Below are 21,950 nucleotides of genomic sequence, written 5' to 3' on the forward strand. Positions count from 1 at the left end.
GAGGCAGACCCTTCTGAACAGGAGGGAGGCAAGCTAAGAGCAAGTCGACATGCACCGATTTGGAGGGAATTTATAGAGTGGTAGCTGGCTTCCCTCCCTCAAAGAGGCAGGAGTGTGTTGAGAGTGAGGCAAGCAGGGAGCTGGGGCTTGGGGAGAGCGGTTCGCTGAAAACATCGGCCGCGATCCAAGATGAATATGTTATGTAATTTTCCGAAATGACCTATCAGTAGGTAATCAAATTCCTTAAACAAATGTCCTTGTCTTTTTAAAATCCGAGGCCAGAATTCCCTGAGCACATTTAGAATTCACACCTTATACTCTACTTACTTTATGCAATAAACATAATTTATAGGAAATCTTTATTGAGATCCCTTTAAACAGTACATTAACTGCATACCCTAAGGGGTGCCAGGGTATATTTCGTTTCCTCTGTGTGCACGCACGCACACACGTGTGGCTGGGTGTGTGTCCCCCATGAGCCTTTTATTATTCAGTTCATGGAAATAAGAAAGTGTCATTTATCAGCAACCTAAACCTATGGTTAAAATTTCTGAGGCTTGCTTTCTTCCTGCTATGTGCAAGTTATTCTCATTTACTTCAAACAGAAATACATACGCGTTATCAAGAAATGCAAACGCAACCTTCTTCAAGTAACTGGGAATATGGTCTAAAATTATTAAATTGGATTTCTGTAAAGTTGTATATAGGGGAGCACGTCAAATAAAACATCATTTCCACTGAACTTATTCCAGAGACCACAATTTCAGTTTGTTTATACTGATGATCTGGTCACTTTCTGAACCTAGCCAGTAATTTTACCTATTCATTCAAATACGTTATTTTACTTTTATTATTTTGGGGCTCGTACAGCAAGCAGCCTGTTCGGTGTTAAATAAATATTCACTGCAAATGGAATTTCTTTTTAATTGACTAGTCTGCACTTGTAAAAAAAATTAAGAAGAAAAACTTGTGCATGGAGAGAATGGCATCTGAGTGCTGAAGGGAGGCCCATTGCCTAGGGAACACAGTCAAGAACTAGTTTCCTGTCGGGCAAGTTTGTGACCTGTTTTCTGCACAACCAAATTTCAGGCCATCTGACCAGCTCCAGAGCTCGAGCTTCCCTCCTTTCTTTTGAAGGGTCTGGCCAACAACTTACAGTCTCAGATGACATTTTCACTCTCACGCACCCGGCAGCCTGAAGTAGCTTTGCCCCCCAGCACCCCCCCCCCCCCGCCAACTGTCCCCAGCTGGGCACATCCACGAGAACTTGATGGGCTACCTCTCTTGCCATCCCCCGGCTCTTGGACTTCCCTCCTCTGAAGCTGCACTGGCAGCTGCCCTGCATCCCTGGGCCAGGCCGCTAAGCCCAGTCATTCTCTGTATCTTGTGTGACAGCAGATGTTCTGCTGAAACACATATCCTGGCTAATAAAGTGTTATGTTAAAAGCCCTTTTCTTGAGGGAAAAAAAGCACACTTATTTGTTGAGTAAAAATTGGATTCATTCAGGAGGTTTTACTCTTAATAGATTTTGAACACACAATTGCATATTTTATACGAGTTAAGGCTCTTGTTTAATCAGACTAAATCAGAAACATGGTAGGTAAGTAGGTTTGGCTTTTGTCTCTAAGGTTTTAGACAGACAGCGATGTCCTACGTGTGGGACTCATGCTGTGGAGCTGCTGTTGGCATTAAGTGGTCTTTCAAAAGTGATTCCCTCCAAATTCTTCACTGTTGAAATTATAGTTGAAGAAGTGGATTTTTCTTTGGTTTGGTGAAATTTGGTTTCACGGTATTCTGTTGCAAAAGACAGTCAGCGTAGGAAGCTGAATATCTGCGGAAGCTCAGCAAAGGCGTAGACGCCAAGCTTCAGTGTCCCGAGAGCCAGGTCAGCACGTGCGAGGATCCCGAGGTCTAGGACCTGACGCCTGACGGGGTCCCCTCCTCCCTCCCATCTCCTCCCCCTCTGTTTGAGGAGTTCCCCCTTTCCCTAGGGCGGTACTAGTTAGACTTTTGACTGGTATTCTACACTGAACTAAGAAAATGTTTAATCAGCATAATACTTACATAAACCTTTGTATATATTCCTCCCTTATCTATTCTATAATAAAGTTCACTTAGTTGTGTTGGGCTCATAAAACAAAAGTTTAGAGTTCACCTGGTTCAAACTCCTTCTCATTTTACAGATGGAAAAACTGAGGCCCAGATGCTCAGCAGTGAAAAAGCCAAAAAGCCCGCACAGCTTCATTGTGAGGTGGGTCCTCTATGAAACAGACTCACGTCCTCAGGCCGGAGGCCAGCTTTATAATAAGGCCTTTTTGGTATAACAGTGTCTGAGTGCCTGTGATAATATTGTTTCAGTTCTAAAAGAAACTAATTAATTTTCATCAAAAGCATTATGAATAAAAAAATCAGATGTGCTGAAAAATGAATTAAAACTAATGAAGGAATATCACCAATTGAAAACAGGTTGATTTTAGTTAATTTGGAGAAGAAAGAGCCAAGTACTATTTTGCAGAATTTTAACAATTTCTTCTCCACAATAAAAGCTCCTTTTTTAAAAAATAGCTAGAGGCAACGTTAATAAATCCCATCCCATCTGTAGTCATAAAGAAGACAACTGGAAGCCAGAGTATTCAACCTGGTCCGGAACACAAAGCAAGATGAGCCCACGCTATGCAGGATTCTGAAGTAAACGTAAGTCAACAGAACGCGCCAGAAGGTGGCTCAGTTCTCCCTCTTGGGTTGGCCCCACGCCCCATGCTAAGCCCAACGTCCCAGAAGGCAAGAGCCGGGACGGCCCGGCTGCACCGAGCTGCACAAGTTCCTCCACTGCCGAGTCCCACCGGCTGCTCCCGGGTGGACCCCTGCTTTCCGAAGTCCCCAGGGACTGATGAGGGGCTCACGCATCTTCACCCCGTAGGTATGCGAGCTGGGCCACCTTCCTCCCCTTGCTGACATACGCTCTTCTGAGTTGGGCCTCCACAAATACTGCAGTAATTTCTTGGCTGTACCTGTGGTGACACCACGTTCTCTTTGCCATGTAGACTCAGACACCCTGTCTGAGCCAGGGTTAAGGGCTGTCCGGGGGTCGATTCCAATGACGCAGAGTGAGGAAGACAGGGGTGCGTTCCTCACCCTTGGCCAGCACGTCAGCTGGACTGGGTTGCTGGTCTGGTGGGGTAACCGAGACCTTCCTCAAAGTGTTGAGGTGACTTTCCCTGCTTGTTGTGTATAACACGTACACTCAGGGCCCATGGCAGCACAGGTGCCCATGGGCTTGTGATCACAGGTGAAGCTTGTGACCCCAGTGTCAGCAGCAGGTCTCTCATTAAGCGGCACAAACTCCCAGCCGGCCCCCTGAATTAACTGGAGGCTCACAGCTACTGAGGTCCATGTGGGTTCTCTCTAGGGCAGTCCTTCGCCAGTTTAGTATCAGAATCACCTGGGGAGCTGGCTGAACCACAGGCTCAGGGACCCCATTCCCAGAGACCCCGCTCAGTAGGTCAGCATTAAGACTCTGAGGCTCTGAGCATCTAACGGGTGCCCAGGTGATGCCGATACTGCTGGTCCCCAGACCATACTTTGAGCGGCTTTGCTCTAGAGCCTCTGAAGAGTGCTACTCTCTAACTCTGCTGTTCAACCAGAAGCAGCAACTGGGAACTTGTTAGAAATCTTGGTTTTCTCTGTGCATCTGAATCACCTAAGTATCTTGTTAAGATGCAGAATTTGATAAAGTAGCAATGAGATGGAGCTCAAAATTTTGCATCTCTAACAAGCTCCCAAGATGATGTGACAATTACTGGACCGAGGACCACACTTCAGGTCTGGCCCAATCATCTGCAGCTATATAGTAACATCATCTGGTGCTTTAAAAAGAAGTCCTGAACCAGGCTGGGTGATTTACATGGGCATCTAGGGTTAAGAAACAGTGTCATATACTTAAAATATACTTAAAATATTTTTACTCTGTGTCGTTACTTTTCCTACGATTATGTTACGTATATTGCCCAGCACTTTTCCGAGTTTCATGCTACTTGCCCTCTGCCAGTGTATCTCCCATTTTCCCACAGTCCAGGCACCCTTAGTAGGGCAGCCAGGGGTCCTCATCTCCACCCCTCTGCCACCTCCTTCCCTGTTTCAACTTTCATTTCCAAACTAAGCATAGAGCTCTCATTACCACTTTCGCTGAACATGGGCTTTATATATTTTTGCCCATATCAACCATAAAAGAATTTTGAAAAACCATATCCCCTTCACATATTTTAAGTTTACATTTAAATAGGTAAATTTAATTTCTAGTGTATTTTATAAATCTATTTATTTATTTTTGGCTGCGTTGCTGTGCACTGGCTTTTCTCTAATTGCAGCGAGCAGGGGCCACTCTTCGTTGCGGTGCGTGGGCTTCTTATTGCGGTGGCTTCTCTTGTTGCACAGCAAGGGCTCTGGGCGTGTGAGTTCAGTAGTTGTGGCTCACGGGCTTAGTTGCTCCGCGGCATGTGGGATCTTCCTGGACCAGGGCTCGAAGCTGTGTCCCCTGCATTGGCAGGCGGATTCTTAACCACTGGGCCAGCAGGGAAGCCCTCTAGTGTATTTTATTTTATTTATTTTTTTTGCGGTACGCGGGCCTGTCACTGTTGTGGCCTCTCCCGATGCGGAGCACAGGCTCCGGACGCGCAGGCTCAGCGGCCATGGCTCACAGGCCCAGCCGTGACCAGGGCTCGAACCTGCGTCCCCTGCATCGGCAGGCGGACTCTCAACCACTGCGCCACCAGGGAAGCCCCTAGTGTATTTCAAACAAAACTTCAAATCACTATTTTCAATGAATCTAAAGAGACCTGGATTCTACTGTGAAATGATACCTACCGTCACTCGTTTAAAAATCTGCTTTTAACACCTAGAAATTTTACATCCTTCAATCCACGGCAGAATTGTTTTCCACTGTAATATGTGTTATGTCTGAAAGCCTTTTATCACTGTTCCACACTTCTCTACATAAGAAAGGAGAGCTAGTTCATTTTTTCAAATTCCTGTGATCCTAAAACTGTAAATGTTAAAAAAAAATTCTGAGTTGGTTATCCATTCTAATTATTATTAATACTTAATAATCAAGCCAATATACATCATTACAAATTTTGAAAAATATTGAATATAAAAAGTAAAATTCTACTGGAAATGCATCTCAGTGAGATGAATGAGACTGTTCTCTTTTTAATTAGTTCATGTATTCATGGCTGAATATTACTTCTAGCTAAAATGAGAAAGTGTTCAGCATCAGTTTTATTTCTAGTTTTGTTTTTATAAATGTATGCACTGAGAAAACTTATTTTCATAAACAAGTAGATGGGAATGGAAGTTTTTTCGTAACAATGTCAGTCACTTCTTTGACATTATTCCTATGGTTATGCCCAAAGTCACATAGTAATTTATCATCAAACATTATTTTTAATTATCTATGGGCTGACAACTTGATTAGGTCCTCCTTCCATTTTGTTGAAAGTTACGAACTGCAAGCCGCCTGACTTGCAAGAGGATTTCTTACGCAGTTATTAAAGTCATCCACTTTCTCAGCACTGACCCCAGTGTTTGAAACGATCCTTTGTCTGGCAGGTGGAGGGCTGGATAGTCCAGAGCAAGGCGCCAAAGAAAGGTTATTAGCGTTTGGTGGGAGGGATGCTTTCCTTTTGCAACTGAGAAAGGAAGGTGAAGGGTCTGCCCCTCTATTGCTGACGCTCCTCAGGCAGATCAGTCCAGGAGACAGCACGTGTGTGCGTTTGGGGGTAGAAGCTGATTCCCCGAAAAGCATCCATCTCTGAGGGTCCCTGGAGCAACTGAACCCTGATCTGAAGATCCCGGATCTAGATTAACCCCATCTGTTAGTGGTGAGCAGAGGGGACGTGCCTTTGCCCAACTAATGCCTGCAGGGACCAGGCGGCAAAAACGACTTCACTGAGCAGTGTGAGATGCTCTCCAACTTCTCTGTCTGCCTTTCATTCACTTCTTTTTGGTAGAGACTGGGCATAGCAAAAGATTTCTCTGCTATAAGAAAGAGAACAGGGCAAACACTATAATAAATGGCACCTGGCTGGTGTCCTTGTTGGGGCCACAGTCCGGGGCAGCTGGGACCCTGGCCAGGGGAGTAAAGGCACACAGGGCGTGAGCAACCGCTACTTAGCTTCAGCTCACCGTGGTCCTGAGGGGGATGTGCGTCCCGAGCCACCAGCCCTTCAATATTTACATGGAATCTCCTGGTTTCTAAAAGGCTGTTCACATTTCCTGAACAGTCCCATCTGGGCCTCTGCCAGGGCAGAGCCTTGCTCTTGTCTTGGAAGTTGCTATATTCAGTCTGTGAACAGAGCAGCGTCTGCTGACTCCAGGCACTGCTGTTCCCCCCTCAGGGCGGCCTCCTCCCCAGCTCTTCAGCCATCTAAGTCTTATTCAACATGTAGGTCTCAGTTCAGCATCAGACCCTCAGGAAAAACCTTCCCAGTGCCCCCAGACGCGGCTGGGTGCCCCACCCTGGGGTTTCCATAGTGACCTGTGCTTCTCTCTATCATGGCTCACATGCTTGTTTTAATCATTTAGTTAATGAGATGACCCTCTCACCCTCGGCTTCCCTAACTGCCCATTGCCTAGCACAAGGCTTGGTGCATAAGAGATATTCTATAAATGACTGTGGAATGGTCATTAGCATTTGCCGTGTACACCACGCAGGCCTTGCGTTGAGCACGTCTTTCGGGCACCATTACTATAGATTATTACAGACCCTGGAGATGTGCAGTGCAGCTGTCCCAGAGGAATGACTGGCCAATTACATTTGCTAAAGGAAATTCCCCCCCTACGAACTGCTGCACAGCCACAGACCTTCGGTAACTGAGCCTTAGGTATGTATCCCGCTCATACGAACAACGGGGCCTGGAGTCAAAGCCTTACTGGTCATGACCAGCCCTCACCACTTCTAGACAAGTCCAGGAGCAGAGATCAAAGATGGGTCATGTGGGTAGTTTCAACGGGAGTTCTTTTTGTACACAGAGTGTTAGGCATTCGTACAGAACTGTCCTGTTTAATATGGTAGTCTCTGGACACATGGGGTACTAAAATTAAAATAAATTGAAATTAATAAAATTAAAAATCCACTTTCTCGATCGCACTAGTCACATTTCAAGTACTCAACAGCCCCATGCAGGTACTGGCCACCACACTGTACAGTTCAAATAGAGAAGATCCCCATCATCACAGAAACTCCTACTGGCTCATAGGCCACAGCGCAAATGCTCCCGGCTCAGCAGCTAATGCGAAAGAACCAACATAAGATTCAGAAACATTTCTCTCCAAAGAAGGCGGCCGTCAACACAAACACCCAATTACCTCAAGAAGGAAGAACCTTAATCTCTCCTCTAAAACACCTGCCCCTCACAAAGCTCTAAATCTGCAACAGTTTAACATTCCACAGTGAATGTTTTCCCAAAACAAAGATCAGCGTGCTCCACAGGAAGACGAGAGCCTCTGCCTCAGGAGGGTGAGCTCAACTAAACAAACTGTTCAAGCTGGGGAGGCGGCCAATTCGTCAAATAGTTTTTGAAGCCAGAAAAGTTTCTCTCCACCTTTAAATACGGCTCATGTATTTTTAAGGTATTGTGCAGGCTAAAGGCAACGCAGTCAAGGAGTAAACATATCCCACGAATGGCTGGTTTGGACTTCTGATCTAGAGTAATACCCTAGGAAAAGAGCCACAGAGGAGGAAGGAATGGGGAGTGGTTACGGACTGAAACTGTGTCCCCCTAAAATCCATATGTGGAAGCCCTAACCCCCTTGTGACTGGATTTGTAGACAGAGCCTCTAAGGAGGTAATTAAGGTTCAATGAGGTAATAAGGTTGGGCCTCAATTTGACAGGACTGGTGTTCTTATTAGAGAAGGAAAAGACGCCAGCCATCTCTCCATCCCTTTCTCTCTCTACTCTCCTCCCTTTCCCGCTCTCCCCATGGGTGCCCAGAGGACACAGAGAACACGGCCCTCTGCAAGCAGGGAGAGAGGTCTCACCAGAAAGCAACCCTCTGGCACCTGGCTCTTGGAGTTCCAGCCTCCAGAACTATGAGAAAATAAAAGTTATTTAAGCTGCCTTGTCTGTGGTATCTTGTTATGGCAGCCTGAGCTAATACAAGAGTCTTAACTTATATATCTAAGTTACTTTATGTATATAAGTTATGTATATAACTTATATGTAAGTTGTGAGGAAATCAATTTCTACAAATCACATATTGAATGGCTTAGAGATGAAGAACTTACTTTAATAGTCCATTGGTAAAGCAACTCGTTTTTAAAATTACCATCTGACATACGGGGCTTGCAGAAAACGAGCACTGCATTATTTCACACGGCTCAGTCAGTTTTGCCCGCAGAAGGGCCCCCACTCATGAGAATAATGACGCCTACGGCTTGAAGGCTATAATTCCACTGACTTGTTGTATTTATTTCCAACATAATCCATCTCTTGAAAATTTTCCATATTTTCTCTATAAAAGCCCACACTAATAGTCATATAAATAAGAACCATTGTGAACTCTTTTCAAAAGTTGCTTCAGAGACTTCCCTGGTGGTGCGTGGTTAAGAATCCACCTGCCAATGCAGGGGACACGGGTTCGAGCCCTGGTCCGGGAAGATCCCACATGCCACGGAGCAACTAAGCCCGTGCGCCACAACTACTGAGCCTGCGCTCTAGAGCCCGCGAGCCACAACCACTGAGCCCGCATCCTGCAACTACTGGAGCCTGTGCTCTGCAACAAGAGAAGCCACCACAATGAGAAGCCCGTGCACCCCAACGAAGAGTAACCCCCCGCTCGCTGCAACTAGAGAAAGCCTGCGCACAGCAACGAAGACCCAATGCAGCCAAAGATAAATAAATAAATAAAATTTTTTTTTAAAGTGTTGTTTCAACACACATTTTGCATATATTAACTTCATCTTTACCAACCCTATTTTTATAGCAGGCGAAGGATTAGAAATGGAAGTGGCAGAAACTCAGGGTGTGTGGGAAGACATCCATTCCCCAACTTCCCCATGTTAAAAGTGCTTGCTTGTCTTCTCGTCCCACCAAAGTAGGCTCTGATGGCAGAAACCAGTCTGCCTCGACCATCAGTATATTCTCAACGCTCAGCATAGCGCTGGCACTTACCAAGTACTCGATAAGCATATGTTGAGTGAAGGAAATAACGGATGATGGATGGATGAACATTCTGGAAGAATCCGGGACTTAGTACATGTTTTGGGATAGGTGAGAGCTGGGAACACAGAAAGGCAGTGAGATGACTTTGTATGGAATTGAGAAGAAGAACCTGCCTTGGGGCAGGGAGTACAAGGACACAGGCTAATTTAATTTCCAAGTGAAAATGTCCAGCAACACCACGGATTCTGTTCTCAGGGCCCGACGTCCCGATCACTGGGTCAGACGGGCAAGCTTTGTCCCCTGTCACCAGGAGCTGCATAATCTCTTGGATGAGGGAGAGACAGACACAGAGGGAAGCCGGAGACCAGTGAACCAAACAAAGTCACTAAACAGAGAAAAGTCAATAACTGAAGAGATGCACAGGGGCAAGTCTCCCATTTTAGGGCATCTTTGCTAAATCAGGCAAAGAAGTTAAAAACTTAGAAGATAATCAGGATTTTAGAGTCACAGTGGACTTGAAATGATTCATCCAACTTTCCACTTCGCAAGGACTGAACACTGAGAAATGTCTGGAGAGAACATTTGACCAAAGGTGATACTTAAAGTCACAGAATCAATGAGTCCTCCAAGGAGAAGTAAACAGCAGAAAAACAAATGAAACATTGCACCCAAGGACTAGACAATGGAGAGTCCTCACACGTGGGGGTAAGAAGAACCAAAAAGAGCTAGAAACACCCAAAGAAAAGGAGCTGGAGGGAGAACAAGAACACAGTCAGTGAGAAGGTACCTGAGAAGCCAAAGGTGGGGAGAGATGAAGGAAAGGAGAGTACAAATGGTGGCCCACTGCACAGGGTGAAGAATGAAGACAGGAAAAAAAGCAATGCATTTGGTTCCTAATTGCTTCATTCATTCATTCACTGAATGAGTCTTTACGGAGTCCCCATTACTTTTCATGTATCCTTCTAGCTGCGTGGGAAAACAGACAAAAATCCCTGGCCTCGTGGAACTTCCGTTCTGGTGGAGATAAGACAGTACACATAAAGAGATGAGGTTGTAGGAGGTGCCGACTTGCTGGGCGACACTCAAAGTGGAGACCAGGGGACCAGACAACAGGACAGAAGTTACAATGGTCCTCAGTCACACCGAGCACCGTCCTACGCCAAATCTCCTCCTCTTAATTATCTCACTGGTGCCGCATCTCTCCATACATGAAAGGGGAGGTGAAAGTTCTGCTAACAATGCTCTTCTGACCTCGGAAGCAAAACTAATTGCTCCCTCGCCTGTGCTTCCACATTTTCTACCGAAGTCCATTTCATGTGGCATTTAACACACTGTATTCTTGTCATTTGTTCATGGATCTGCCTCTCCTCAAGAAAAAGCAAGCTCAGGAAAGGCAAGAACCATGTGTCTCATTCATTTAGTCTCCTCGGTGTCAAGCACAATGCCTGGTAGATATGAGATGCTCAGTGTTTCTGAACAAAATACCAGAAAGGAAATCTGAATTTTTTTAAATGGGGGGGGTTATACATTTTGGAACAAAAATGAGACATGAAGACCCTAAAAGTCAAAGGAAACGACCCTGCAGCACTTCTGACTGCTTTTCCTCAGATGTACAGGGATGAACACAGAAATGGTGTAGGGGTGACTCCAAAACAGAGAAGCATGCAAGCTGTTCCCATAATGATGATAAGGCTACTTTTCTATGCATCCTTGAGTGTTCTTCCAGGCTAGGGTGATATTCAAAATACTTAATGACCACCATGCCCACATGGTAGTGGTACCAACCAATTAACACAGAAGCCAGTGGAGGCACAATGGTTTCATATCCAGTCCTTCGGGTGCAGACTTCAGAGGTGGATACAATCCAGCTAATCTCAATGCCAGTACAGAGTTCAAGGAAGCAGAACTGTTGCCTTGATTTTCATCAAGAACATGCTTTCTGTCATAATTTTTTTAAATGTTGTAACTCAAATGAACAAAGAAATGAAAGGCTCTAAATATTTCCTATTCATTTTATATTTCTTTTGATAGTAATATTTCTGCATAATTTTTTTCTGAGGCCGTTTTCTCTATTCGGTTTGGTCTTCCTGAGTAGACCAAAGACATGTGAAACCCCTGAAACTCTCTTAAATGAGCTAATAACCAAAGGTCAACCTCTTTGTATGGTTTTTCTACATAAGTCATTCTGACTAATCAGTGTGCTTCCCAAAGTCGTAAGGAATGGAAAGGCAGAAGGCTGAATCCTGGAGCACATTTGTGCTGGAAACCTTCCCAAATGAGAGTAAATCTTTGTGCGATTCAGCCCTGTCTGAATTAATATAGCCATGGAGTGACACACTGACAGGGAGATATACTAGCGTGTGCAACAATCTTTCAAGGAAAGTGAAAGGAGAAGCAGAGCGTGGGACACTTAATACCAGATGGGATGCAGCTCAACAAACTCCATTATCAGTAAAACAGGCAAACAAACGACCAACCCGCTCCACGGGGTCAGCTGAACGCGCTGCCGCCACCGACATTTCTTTTCAAGTTCTAACTCCTACTCCGAAGTCCAAGTTGGGGACCAAAATGAAAAAATAGTCGTTCTTTCAAGTCTTTCACTAGAGTTTATGTACTTCTGGGTTTTTGCTTGTATCTTGTTCCCTTGGAAAATCACACAGTGCGGCCTTCAGACCCGCCAGAGGGTCGTTCATGTCTATAACTAAGGTGAACCAGAAAATCCCCAGCTCACTTTTTTATGATTTTATAAAACTATGCAAAATAAGAGTCCTCAGAATCCACCTTAAGAAGCTACACTTGCCAGATACTCCTGGGCCAACAGCAAGTTACACTGACAATCAGAAGTCACATGTCTTACGCTCTCTGACGACCTGCTTTGCCACGTATAGAGCTACACCAGGCTCTGAGTGTGGGAACTGATTTTGTGCCCAGGAGGATATTTCTGAAGATCACAAAAGGTAAGAGGGTATAAGCAGAATAGTCACCTGAAATAACAGAGGCTCACAGGCAGAGACCATTGCTAAGAACTCACTGATTGGAGCACAGAGAGTCTACATCTGAAGATAAATTCCTGGCTTCTATTATTTCTGATACAAATTCCATCTTTTTTTTTAACATCTTTATTGGAGTATAATTGCTTTACAATGGTGTGTTAGTTTCTGCTGTATAACAAAGTGAATCAGCTATACATATACATATATCCCCATATCTCTTCCCTCTTGTGTCTCCTTCCCACCCTCCCTATCCCACCCCTCTACATCTCAGAATCAAAGTGTTCTTGGAAAAGTGGGGAATCCAGCACTTTGGATCTGGTAATGGTCTTCACAGGAGCTAAGTGGACTTTCACTTTAACAATACTTTAAACAATTTTCTTAAGGCTTGATTTAATATTCTCAGCTACCGTGCAGAGATCTCCAATTTTACTTACGTGCTGTAAATGCCTTCTATAAGAGCCTTCTAGAACATCATTTATCGTGATCAGTAATAAAACATTATGACTAAGTGGTAAAGGTAGATCTGAGAAGGTGACCAAATGTTAGGCTGCATACACAAAGCAGATTGAGGACTTTCAACATGATTTTAAAGATTGAAAACAATTCTGCACTAAAATAATCTACAAGCTGGAGTTCGAAAACCTCAAAAACTCTTAAGGAAGAGAAGCTAACCAGATGTCTCTGAATTAACAGATTCAGAACATTGAACTCGTTCATAAAAGGAAAGAGTACTGGGAAGTGTGCGTCATTTGTATTCAATGACTGAGAAAATTGTATTTACAACTAACAGCTAGTTCTGTGGTCTCATCTCAGCCGATAACCATTACTTTGCTTGAGGTTTCCCCAAACAAGATGTATAAAGAATAGATGTTAAAGTTCATATAATGACTGTAAGGAAAATTCAGTTTTCCATCCCCTTTGTCTGTGCCCTGTAAACATTTCTTACCTTTCCACATCAATTATAGTGTCAGAGAAATCAGACAAAGTACTTCAGTGAACGTAATATCCAAAGTGATCAGAGCTAGGAAGACACTCACTGCATGAGTACGTTAAAATGTTGAGTCCCTCTCCATATGGGGTTTGAAATGCTCCGCTTCCATATCATGAGCCCAGAGTGAAATGATCTTAAATTCTCAGGCTCCTAGATTCAGGATGTGGCTGAAGACCGGACCCAGAGCCAAGGGTAAGCGTCGTTAGGGTCACTTCTATTTACGGTTCTAAAACCGCCACAAGTAAGAGAGTCCTGTGTTTAAATATCTGAATATAATCGTTTAAATTGGTATGGTTAACACAGGGGCAGGAGGAGAGGTGGTCTGGAGAAATTATGAAAGTTGAGTTCTGGCATCAAAACAGAAGCTCTCGCTTTTTAAAGCACAGCCAAGCTCCTCTGAGGCCGGGTGTGTAAGAGCTCTTGATGGAGAATCTCCAGCGCAAAAGGAGGGCTGACTCGGGGGACGGCTACTCTTCCCGAGTTTGGCCTTTTCCTTGGGCTTCCCTCAGCTGTACACATATTGGCACCAAGGGCTCACCCAGCCTCCTTCCAGGAGAAACGAGGGGGTTTGGGAGGCAAATAAACCTTGACTTGAATTCTCAGCTCCCCGGTTACTATTCTTGGGATTTCCATCACTAACCTAACTTAGGGCCTTGGTGCCCTCAGCTCTGAAACAGGTTGGTCATTAAGGCACAGGGCTAATGTGGAAGGAAGGTGCACATGAACGCCTGTCACCAGCTCAAAGAGCACCAGTGCCCTTCCTCTACCTATGCCCTTGGGGAATCACTTAACAGCTTATTTGTAAATTCTCATCAAATCTGATATAGCTTAGAACAGCTTTGCTCTTATATCACCTAAAACTATCACTTCCACAGTTCAAGGTGACATATAAAGGTTTTCCACACAGATTTGAAGAACTGCAAAGAATATAACTTCCAGTGTATTTTAATATTCTAGTACATTTTAGTCATATAAACTACTGCAGCATTCTTTTATATGTGTCCAAAGGAACCTAAATATTTGATAGAGTAGGTCTAAGGATTTGGTACGCGCATCACCCATTTAAACAATACATGAACAAGCACTCATTTTTAATATCAGAAAGTTTACATCATTTCTATTTTTCTTCCGGAACTGGTACTTCCAGTCTACTCCTCCCACAGAATTTTATCTTAATTTACTATATTTAAGGATTCGAAGTATTTTATTGATCACCCTATCATAGCCTCTGAAAAAAATATGTATATAAATTAAAAATTCCCAGCAACCATATGACTCTGGGCTGGGGTTAAAAAAAAAAAAAACCTACTTGGATTGAGTTATTGCTACAATTATTATTTGCAGTCTGTAAAAGATAAATACATGTATAACAAATTTTCATGAATATTATACATAAAAGAAAAAAAATCACTGGAAATGCATCTCTCCATGAGACGAATGCAAAGTCTACCCTAATTCTAATCCTACTTTTCTTTTTTGTAGAAATAACTGCTGGGAAATTTTGCTCATAATTGTTTAAACACCTCTGAGTATACCAAAAGTCACAGGGTAATTTAGTAGTTAGGATAGACCACTTTCTGTTCCAATAACAAATAAACCCTGAAATCTCAGTGCTTAGCACACCAAGTTTTATTTCCCACTTATATTGAGTCCCATTCAGCCGGGCTGATTCTCCAGGGCTGTTCTTTCCATGCACTAATTCAGCCTCTGGGCAGCTTCTACCTGGCGGCCTACCATCTCCATGCGTGGCCCGGCCACTGTGGGCCCCAGGGGGAAGGCAGAGCATGAAGGTGACTTGCTGGCTCTTAAACACATGGCCTGGAAGTGACACACTCCCTTCTACTCCACACTGAGTGGAGTTAGTCAGTGGCTCCAAACTGCAGGTGGGCTGGAAATGTCTTCTTCTCCTAAGAGCAAGGGGACTTTCTATCACTTAGCAATCAATCACCAGAAATTATCTGTAATAAAATGTCAGCTGACAATGCATTTGGGTGTTGCCTCATTTGGTAGACAGCAGGGAATTGAAAACTCCCGATTTATAAAATGATTTATTTCCCAGTTACTAGAGCACTTCACTTTCCCAGCTCTGACACTGATATTTAGAATTATCCCTTTGTTTGGCACCTGGAAGTTTGGAGCCTCAGATAATGCCTGTACTAAAGATTCGGGATGGATGTGACCTGTGACCATAAGAGAGGAGCCCCCTGCCACACAGGCATCCTCAGGATGATCTGATTTTAATTTCTTTAACTTTTTAGTTTATTATTATTATTTTTGGCCTCGCTGCAGCTTGCAGGATCTTAGTTCCCCAACCTGGGATTGAACCTGGACCTCGGCAGTGAGAGCGTCAAGTCCTAACCGCTGGATCGCCAGGAAATTCCCAGGATGATCTGATTTTAGAAAGCGTATAAGAAATCACCTGGAAACAGATGTCCTGAGAATTATACATGCCTGCTCACCCTCTTGGAGACCTGTGTGCACCCTGAGGGGTACTCATAGCCCGATCTGAAGAGTGTTGCTTTGGGAGAGTGAGGACGTTGGGCATCTCAAATGTGTTCAAAAGTTGAGGGCAAATCACAATTCATGGTTTAACCCGATGCCCTAAGATTTACCGAGGGTGAAATCAGGCTGAAATAAGTCACAGAGGGGAAAAGAAAGACAGACTGGGATGAGGAGAGATGGGAATTCCATGGAAAGAACATGAGTAGAAAACAAAAATAACCCAGTTTTGTCTTGTGGAGGTGGGAAGAGAATTAGGGCCTCATTATTTTTTAATCACTTTGTCCTTTTTTTCTCAAGTCTGGTTGAGAATCCCCAGCTGTACTCTTCTTCTGAACCTCATTCACCACCATTTATACATACACTGGGTTCGGAAACAAACTATTAGGACTGGCATTTTCATTTCTGCCTTTGAACTGAAACCATGAGAAGAAAACAGATCCCTAATGCAGATGGGGTCTATCGGTGGGATGGCTCCGTCACATTGTGCACGCAAGCTGCCCCGAGGGACATCTAAAAATCCTCATTTTCAAGGTACATAGGATGCCTTCCTGCATCTGTTTGCTTTCAAAACTTTCCAACGGGCTGTAGTTTCACGTTTGCCCGGTAGGTGGATTTACGTATTTGTGTACTTAGTTTTAACTAAACTAACTCTCACAGGGTAGATAGCTGGATACAGAAGTACACCTGGGAAGAAATCACAGACGTGAGTTACTCGCAAGTCCAGCACAAATGAGCGACACGGACACAAATGGCAACACGGACACCTGTGCTCTTTATCAACCACATTCCAGGACAAACGGTCCTCCGTAATCAGATGCTGGAAGAACCTGTCCAGAGAAAAACTATCACGAAGACCAAGTAAAGTATGGATTTTCATTCACAAACTGTATGTTGTGCTGTGAGACATGAACTAAAGACAGAATGAAACTCTCATGATTAACAAGATACCGTTTATTTCACCTTTCAGTATTTCACCTTTTTGTGTGATAGCTAAACACTCAAACTTTATAAACAGCTCAGTATGCATATGCCAGGGGTGAATGTCAAGGCCTCCTTACTGATGGTGTGCCTATAAAAAGGCTTCACAGACCACAGCCTAGACTTAGCTCCTTCCACAACCAGCTCCGGGAGGTCTGGGCAGAGCATGTCTTATGCTTCATTACATACCCTACTTAGCAGGTCAATACATGCTAAACGATTAAACTCATCATTCTACGTAAAGTACACTTCTGTTTATGTTTCTGAAAATTCTGGCAGTAAAGTACCATTTACCCTATAAAGCCATAGCTGGATCTGAAATCGGTCATTTGTAATATAGACACTGCCTCGGGATTGCTCTTTAATAACATTTCAAACCGTTCCTACGGCTTTGGCCATCCAATTCATGTCAAAGAACAACTGAAAGGCTTATGCCTGGCCCTTCTCTCCCTATAATGTTATAAGCATGAAGAAAATAAGACAGAATTTTATCCGGGCACACAAAAGCCATGTTTTACAGGGCAGTCCTCTTGGACGACTGTTCCTAGACATTATTCTCAGGAATTCACTTTCAACTACTAACCATACATGAGGTCTGCAGTTAAATTAGAATTATAGAGGACAAAAGAATGTTAAGTGGTCGTCAGAATTGTAAAGCAAAGGTTTGCCAGCCTGAAGGAGGATCAGTTGAAGTGATACCCTATCTGCAAATGTTGTTTGAGGAGCAGACATTTGAGCAGTCATTTCTTTTCTAATTTAAGCTTCATCTCCAGCAGAGAATCTCATTACGCTGGACATTCCGAAGATTGGGTCAGAGCTGATGATGTGTCTAAGGTATGTACAATGGCATTTAAACAATAATTAGTTAATCCCTGTACAGAATTCTTCTCATCTTCAAAAGGAAACTCTCATTTACATATTAATTCAGTTCGGAAGACCTGATCCACACAAGTTAACTCAATGTAAAAGCTTTAAAGTGAAAACCAAAACCAGGTTGGCAGATGCATAGAGCTTCCCTGAGTTTGACCTCAGAATGGAAATGTGTACTCTCAGGCGAGTTCATCCCATTCTTTTTCTGGTGTGCAGCTGAGCCACGGGAGCCAGCGATGAAAAATTCATGCAGGGTGCTTCAGCAGTCCCACCTATGGCCTTAACATCTGCTGGCTTCACGTCACATTAAAACTTCAAAGTGAATCCACCCCCGCGATGGTGGCAAGCTTTCATTGGGAGCAGGAGAACGGATAGCTGAGAGAAGTCCTCTCCTTCCCGACAGGAAATACCTGTGCAGAACATGCTGTAACTTACCCTCTTAACCATATAAAAGGGCGGGGGGGAAGTTAAGAGATAATAATGCACAAAACAGCAGGCGGTACCATGGCGGGGCTGCATTTCACTTCTAATTGTCATGCATTTTAAAAATTTTATTTATTTTTATCTCAATCGTCTTTATCTTTTGCTTCCCATAAGCTTCAAGTGCAGCCAGAATATTCAGCAACTGAAAAGGTGGTGAGGTTTTGAACTCTCAAGTACACAGGTGATTGGGAAAATCTGTCATCTCCTCCCGTCAGCTGCGGGATAGCGCATCACGCACTTTGATGTTTTGAGGCAAGGCTGGCCCTGGGTGCTACTCCACCTCGACACTAGGCTGTCCCTGCAGGAGGAACAGTTTATTACGACGACTGCAAACAAGAGGTAGGCCGCATAGCACTTTCCACTCTTAAATTAATTACAGTGCAATCCACCAGGAATTTAATTTCCAGTACCCTACCACCTTGATCGTATTCACTACAGAAATGTTCCCTACTTTATTCTCCTGATGCCAAGGGAAAATTTATCATCGTTAAATGATAATTGGCTGTAATATCTTTAGATTCTTCAGAATTGCTGGCTGGCAAGTTTTTAAAATTTTTCATCAATCTTGTTTGGTGTTTTTACAAAGCCTACATTAGAAAAAAAAAAAAAGATGTCTAAGCCTTCAGAACACACTGCATCTTACTACCTGCGTGAATAGGTCCTGAGAGTATCTAACTTCGTAATAAATCTGGTGGGGTTGTGCACCCTCCCTATTTCACAGCCTCACACGGTGCTGGCAGGGAAGTCCTGAACTGCAGTTTCCCCCCTTACAGCGTTCGTTGCAGTCCAGAAAGGAGCAAATTTAAACAATTAATTCTGGGGAATTCCCTAGCAGTCCGGTGGTTAGGACTTGAGCTTCCACTACAGAGTGCAAGGGTTCAATCCCTGGTGGAGGAACTAACATCCCACAAACCGAGTAGCATGGCCAAAAAGATGAAAACATAAGTAAATAAAAATGAAAATAAATAAACAGGGACTTCCCTGGTGGCACAGTGGTTAAGAATCCGCCTGCCAGGGTTTGATCCCTGGTCCAGGAAGGTCCCACACGTCGCGGAGCAACTAAGCCCGTGCGCCACAATTACTGAGCCTGCGCCCTAGAGCCCGTGCTCCACAACAAGAGAAGCCACCGCAATGAGAAGCCCGCACACCGCAACAAAGAGCAGCCCCCGCTCGCCGCAACTAGAGAAAGCCCGCGCACAGCAACAAAGACCCAATGCAGCCAAAAATAAATAAATAAAGTTTAAAAAAAGAGACTATTTAAAATAAATAAACAATCAATTCTGGGGTCTTCTGCAGATTTATCAAGATTTCTGATCTTTAGAGGTTTTCAAAATAGAATTTTAGTGAGAAAATGCATGATTGGGCGCCCTTTAAATTTTAGGTAAATCTAACACATCAACAGTAAGGTTCACCCAAGAATTAAAATAAGGCTGTTTCCTCAATCTCCTTACTTGTCACATTTTACCTGGGCCCCATAAAAAGCAGAGAACACAGACGGGGACAGAATGCAGGTTTTCTCCTAAGATTTAAAATAAGTCCGTGCATACCATCAGCTTCTTTATATCTCACCTTCTACACATTTTACCCAGTGCCAATGAAAAGATAAAACTACACAAGGAAAAGAAATGCAACGCAGTTAATTATAATATTTATGAGCTGCTTCCAATATGCTTCTTGGTTAGATGCTGAAATTATTAAAAAATTTACATATTCCAATTATCTAACGCATGGTATGGGGTTCGTACGGCAACTTACAAATTCACTGTATTCGTTTTATTTTCTACTGGCTTTGTAGAGTAGGCATGTAGGAAACTACCAGGTGCAGACTATTTCATACCTTCGTGATGTTAGCATCAAGTTCACCAGAATATTTGTGGAATTTTTTTCCCCCTCTTCTAATAGACTAAGGTCAATTTTTGTGTTTCTGACTCAGAATTCCACCAATTTGACCTATTATTATCCTGGTATGTATATTACAACTGAGTGCTGAATCAGATTTGCTGAACAGAATAAATGGCTCTAATTATAAAAGTTGGAAGTCATTAAAATTATCACAATATATTTAATAACAAAATTTCCATCTTTTATTATTAATACTGAAAAATCTCCATAAATCACATTCTTTTTCTACTATGATTCTTGATTCATAGGGTCCTTCAAACAGCAGCACAACATGCACTGGACTCTGTGAGCCCTACACCTAATCAAGGGACACAACTCTCTGAAGTACCGCAAAGGCCCCGCTGATGGCCAGACCTGTACCGCCTGTGGTCTGGGGCTGAGGACTCAACTCCTAGAAACTAGGAGCTGGTGGCAGGGTGGTGGCCACCTAGGAGCACTTGCCGGGCAGGTGCGGGGCATGTGGGAGCACACGCAGTTAATGCCCACCGTCTCCTGACCGTGGTGCTGTTAACCCAGTAAACTCTATTAGGCCTAAAGCAACTGTATCCCTCAAGGACCAGGAGAAGCAAACACTGCGGTCTATCCCGCCGATGAAACAAACAAAACTTTTCAAACTCCCCGAAGGGGAAAGCCATTCTTTCAAGGTGGTTTTTAAAAACATGACATCTACCACTACACAGACAAATCCACTTAACTCACTCTTGTATGACATGATCATAATATTTTGAAATCTACCATGACCATTTCCCAACTGTATTTTCTCAGCAGCATAATCACTGCATTTCATACCATGAAGCTGCATGCTGCAGACATTTGGTGGCATCTCTGAGACGCACCTTTTGCTCTCTTTTAGCTCCGAGTTCTTGCTTCTGGTCGTTTCCCCCTTCTACGGCAATCAACTCTTCCTAGTAGAATTTCTGGAGCCTTCTTTCAAAGGCCAAATATTTAAACTAAGTTGCCTAAACCAAAACATCCTTAAATCAACTGAACATTTAACTGTGATGTGTGTGTATTTTCTTCATGATCCGGGCTTTTAGTTACTCTTAAGATATACTCCTAATTTTAACACAACTTAGTATATATATATTTTCTCAAAGATTTTTTTTTTAATTAAAGTAAAAGAACATAACCTGTGGCCTAATCTAGTCTCAAGGTGCATGGACACAACTCCTTATAAGCCAAAAGATGTTTTGTTGCTGTTGAAAACCATACACATTAACAGAGTACAAAAGCAAAAATGTTATTTTAAATTCCCCCAAACAAATAAGATCCTGTATTTAGAATGACTGGTCAGATTCACATTTTCTGCCTATCAGTTCAAAGAAAGCAACTATAGACATTGGATCAATACTGAATCAAAACCACTAACCCAGAGAGGTAAGATTTATTGCAAAATGCCCCTTGAGATGGTGGTTATTAATTAAATCCAGAATGCCCTGCTTTCACAACGACCATGTGGGATTTGGGCACTCACCTGCTACACGCAGGCGAATGAGCGGGCTGGTCTTTTTCTCCCCGTTCCTCTCGTTGACGGCCTGCACGTAGTAAGCCCCTGCGTCGCTGGCCGTCGCTGCCAGGATCACCAGCTGGTTCTCCAGCGTGATGGCTCTGCGTCAGGGAAGAAAAGAGACAGTGTCAAGGCCGGTCCGTGGAGCTTCGTATTTGTAAGACAGATTAATTTACCAGGCCGACCAGAAGGCAATGTCCAGAGTTGTTATTGTTGTTGTTCTTGTTTTAAAGGTTAAAAAAAGATCTGGAAGGACAAAAACAAATCCCCAGGCCGACCTGAGGAAAGAGGTGGCGGCTGAGCCTGCGGAGGTCCAATGCTGCGCTGGCTTCTGCCAGGGGCCTGGGAGCCCCAGGCACCACGTCCATACCAACCCTGTGCAGAAGATGGCCTTTTGGAACATACACATCCAGAGTTCGTTGCAACTCAAAGGTTCCTCTGGGAATTCGTAACAAGACAGGTTAGAAGAAACTCTGGAAGAGCTGGCCTTTTTCTTTCAGGCAGGGCTCTGTGATCACACTGGACCGCCAAACCCTGGACCCGGGGCGACAAAATTTATTGT

General features: G+C 43.7%; 1 protein-coding gene across 1 annotated transcript in view; it reads right to left on the reverse strand.

The window, feature by feature from the left end:
- Positions 1 to 21,950, reverse strand: part of SDK1 (sidekick cell adhesion molecule 1) — an 817,812-nt gene that overhangs the window by 323,539 nt on the left and 472,323 nt on the right. The window contains exon 5 of the mRNA XM_060123048.1: positions 21,356 to 21,489. Within this exon, the coding sequence (XP_059979031.1) occupies positions 21,356 to 21,489 (134 nt within the window). The remainder of the gene's footprint in view (positions 1 to 21,355; positions 21,490 to 21,950) is intronic.

This window comes from Lagenorhynchus albirostris, chromosome 15 (assembly GCF_949774975.1).
Source record: "Lagenorhynchus albirostris chromosome 15, mLagAlb1.1, whole genome shotgun sequence".
In the NCBI taxonomy this organism is placed as follows: Eukaryota; Metazoa; Chordata; class Mammalia; order Artiodactyla; family Delphinidae; genus Lagenorhynchus; species Lagenorhynchus albirostris.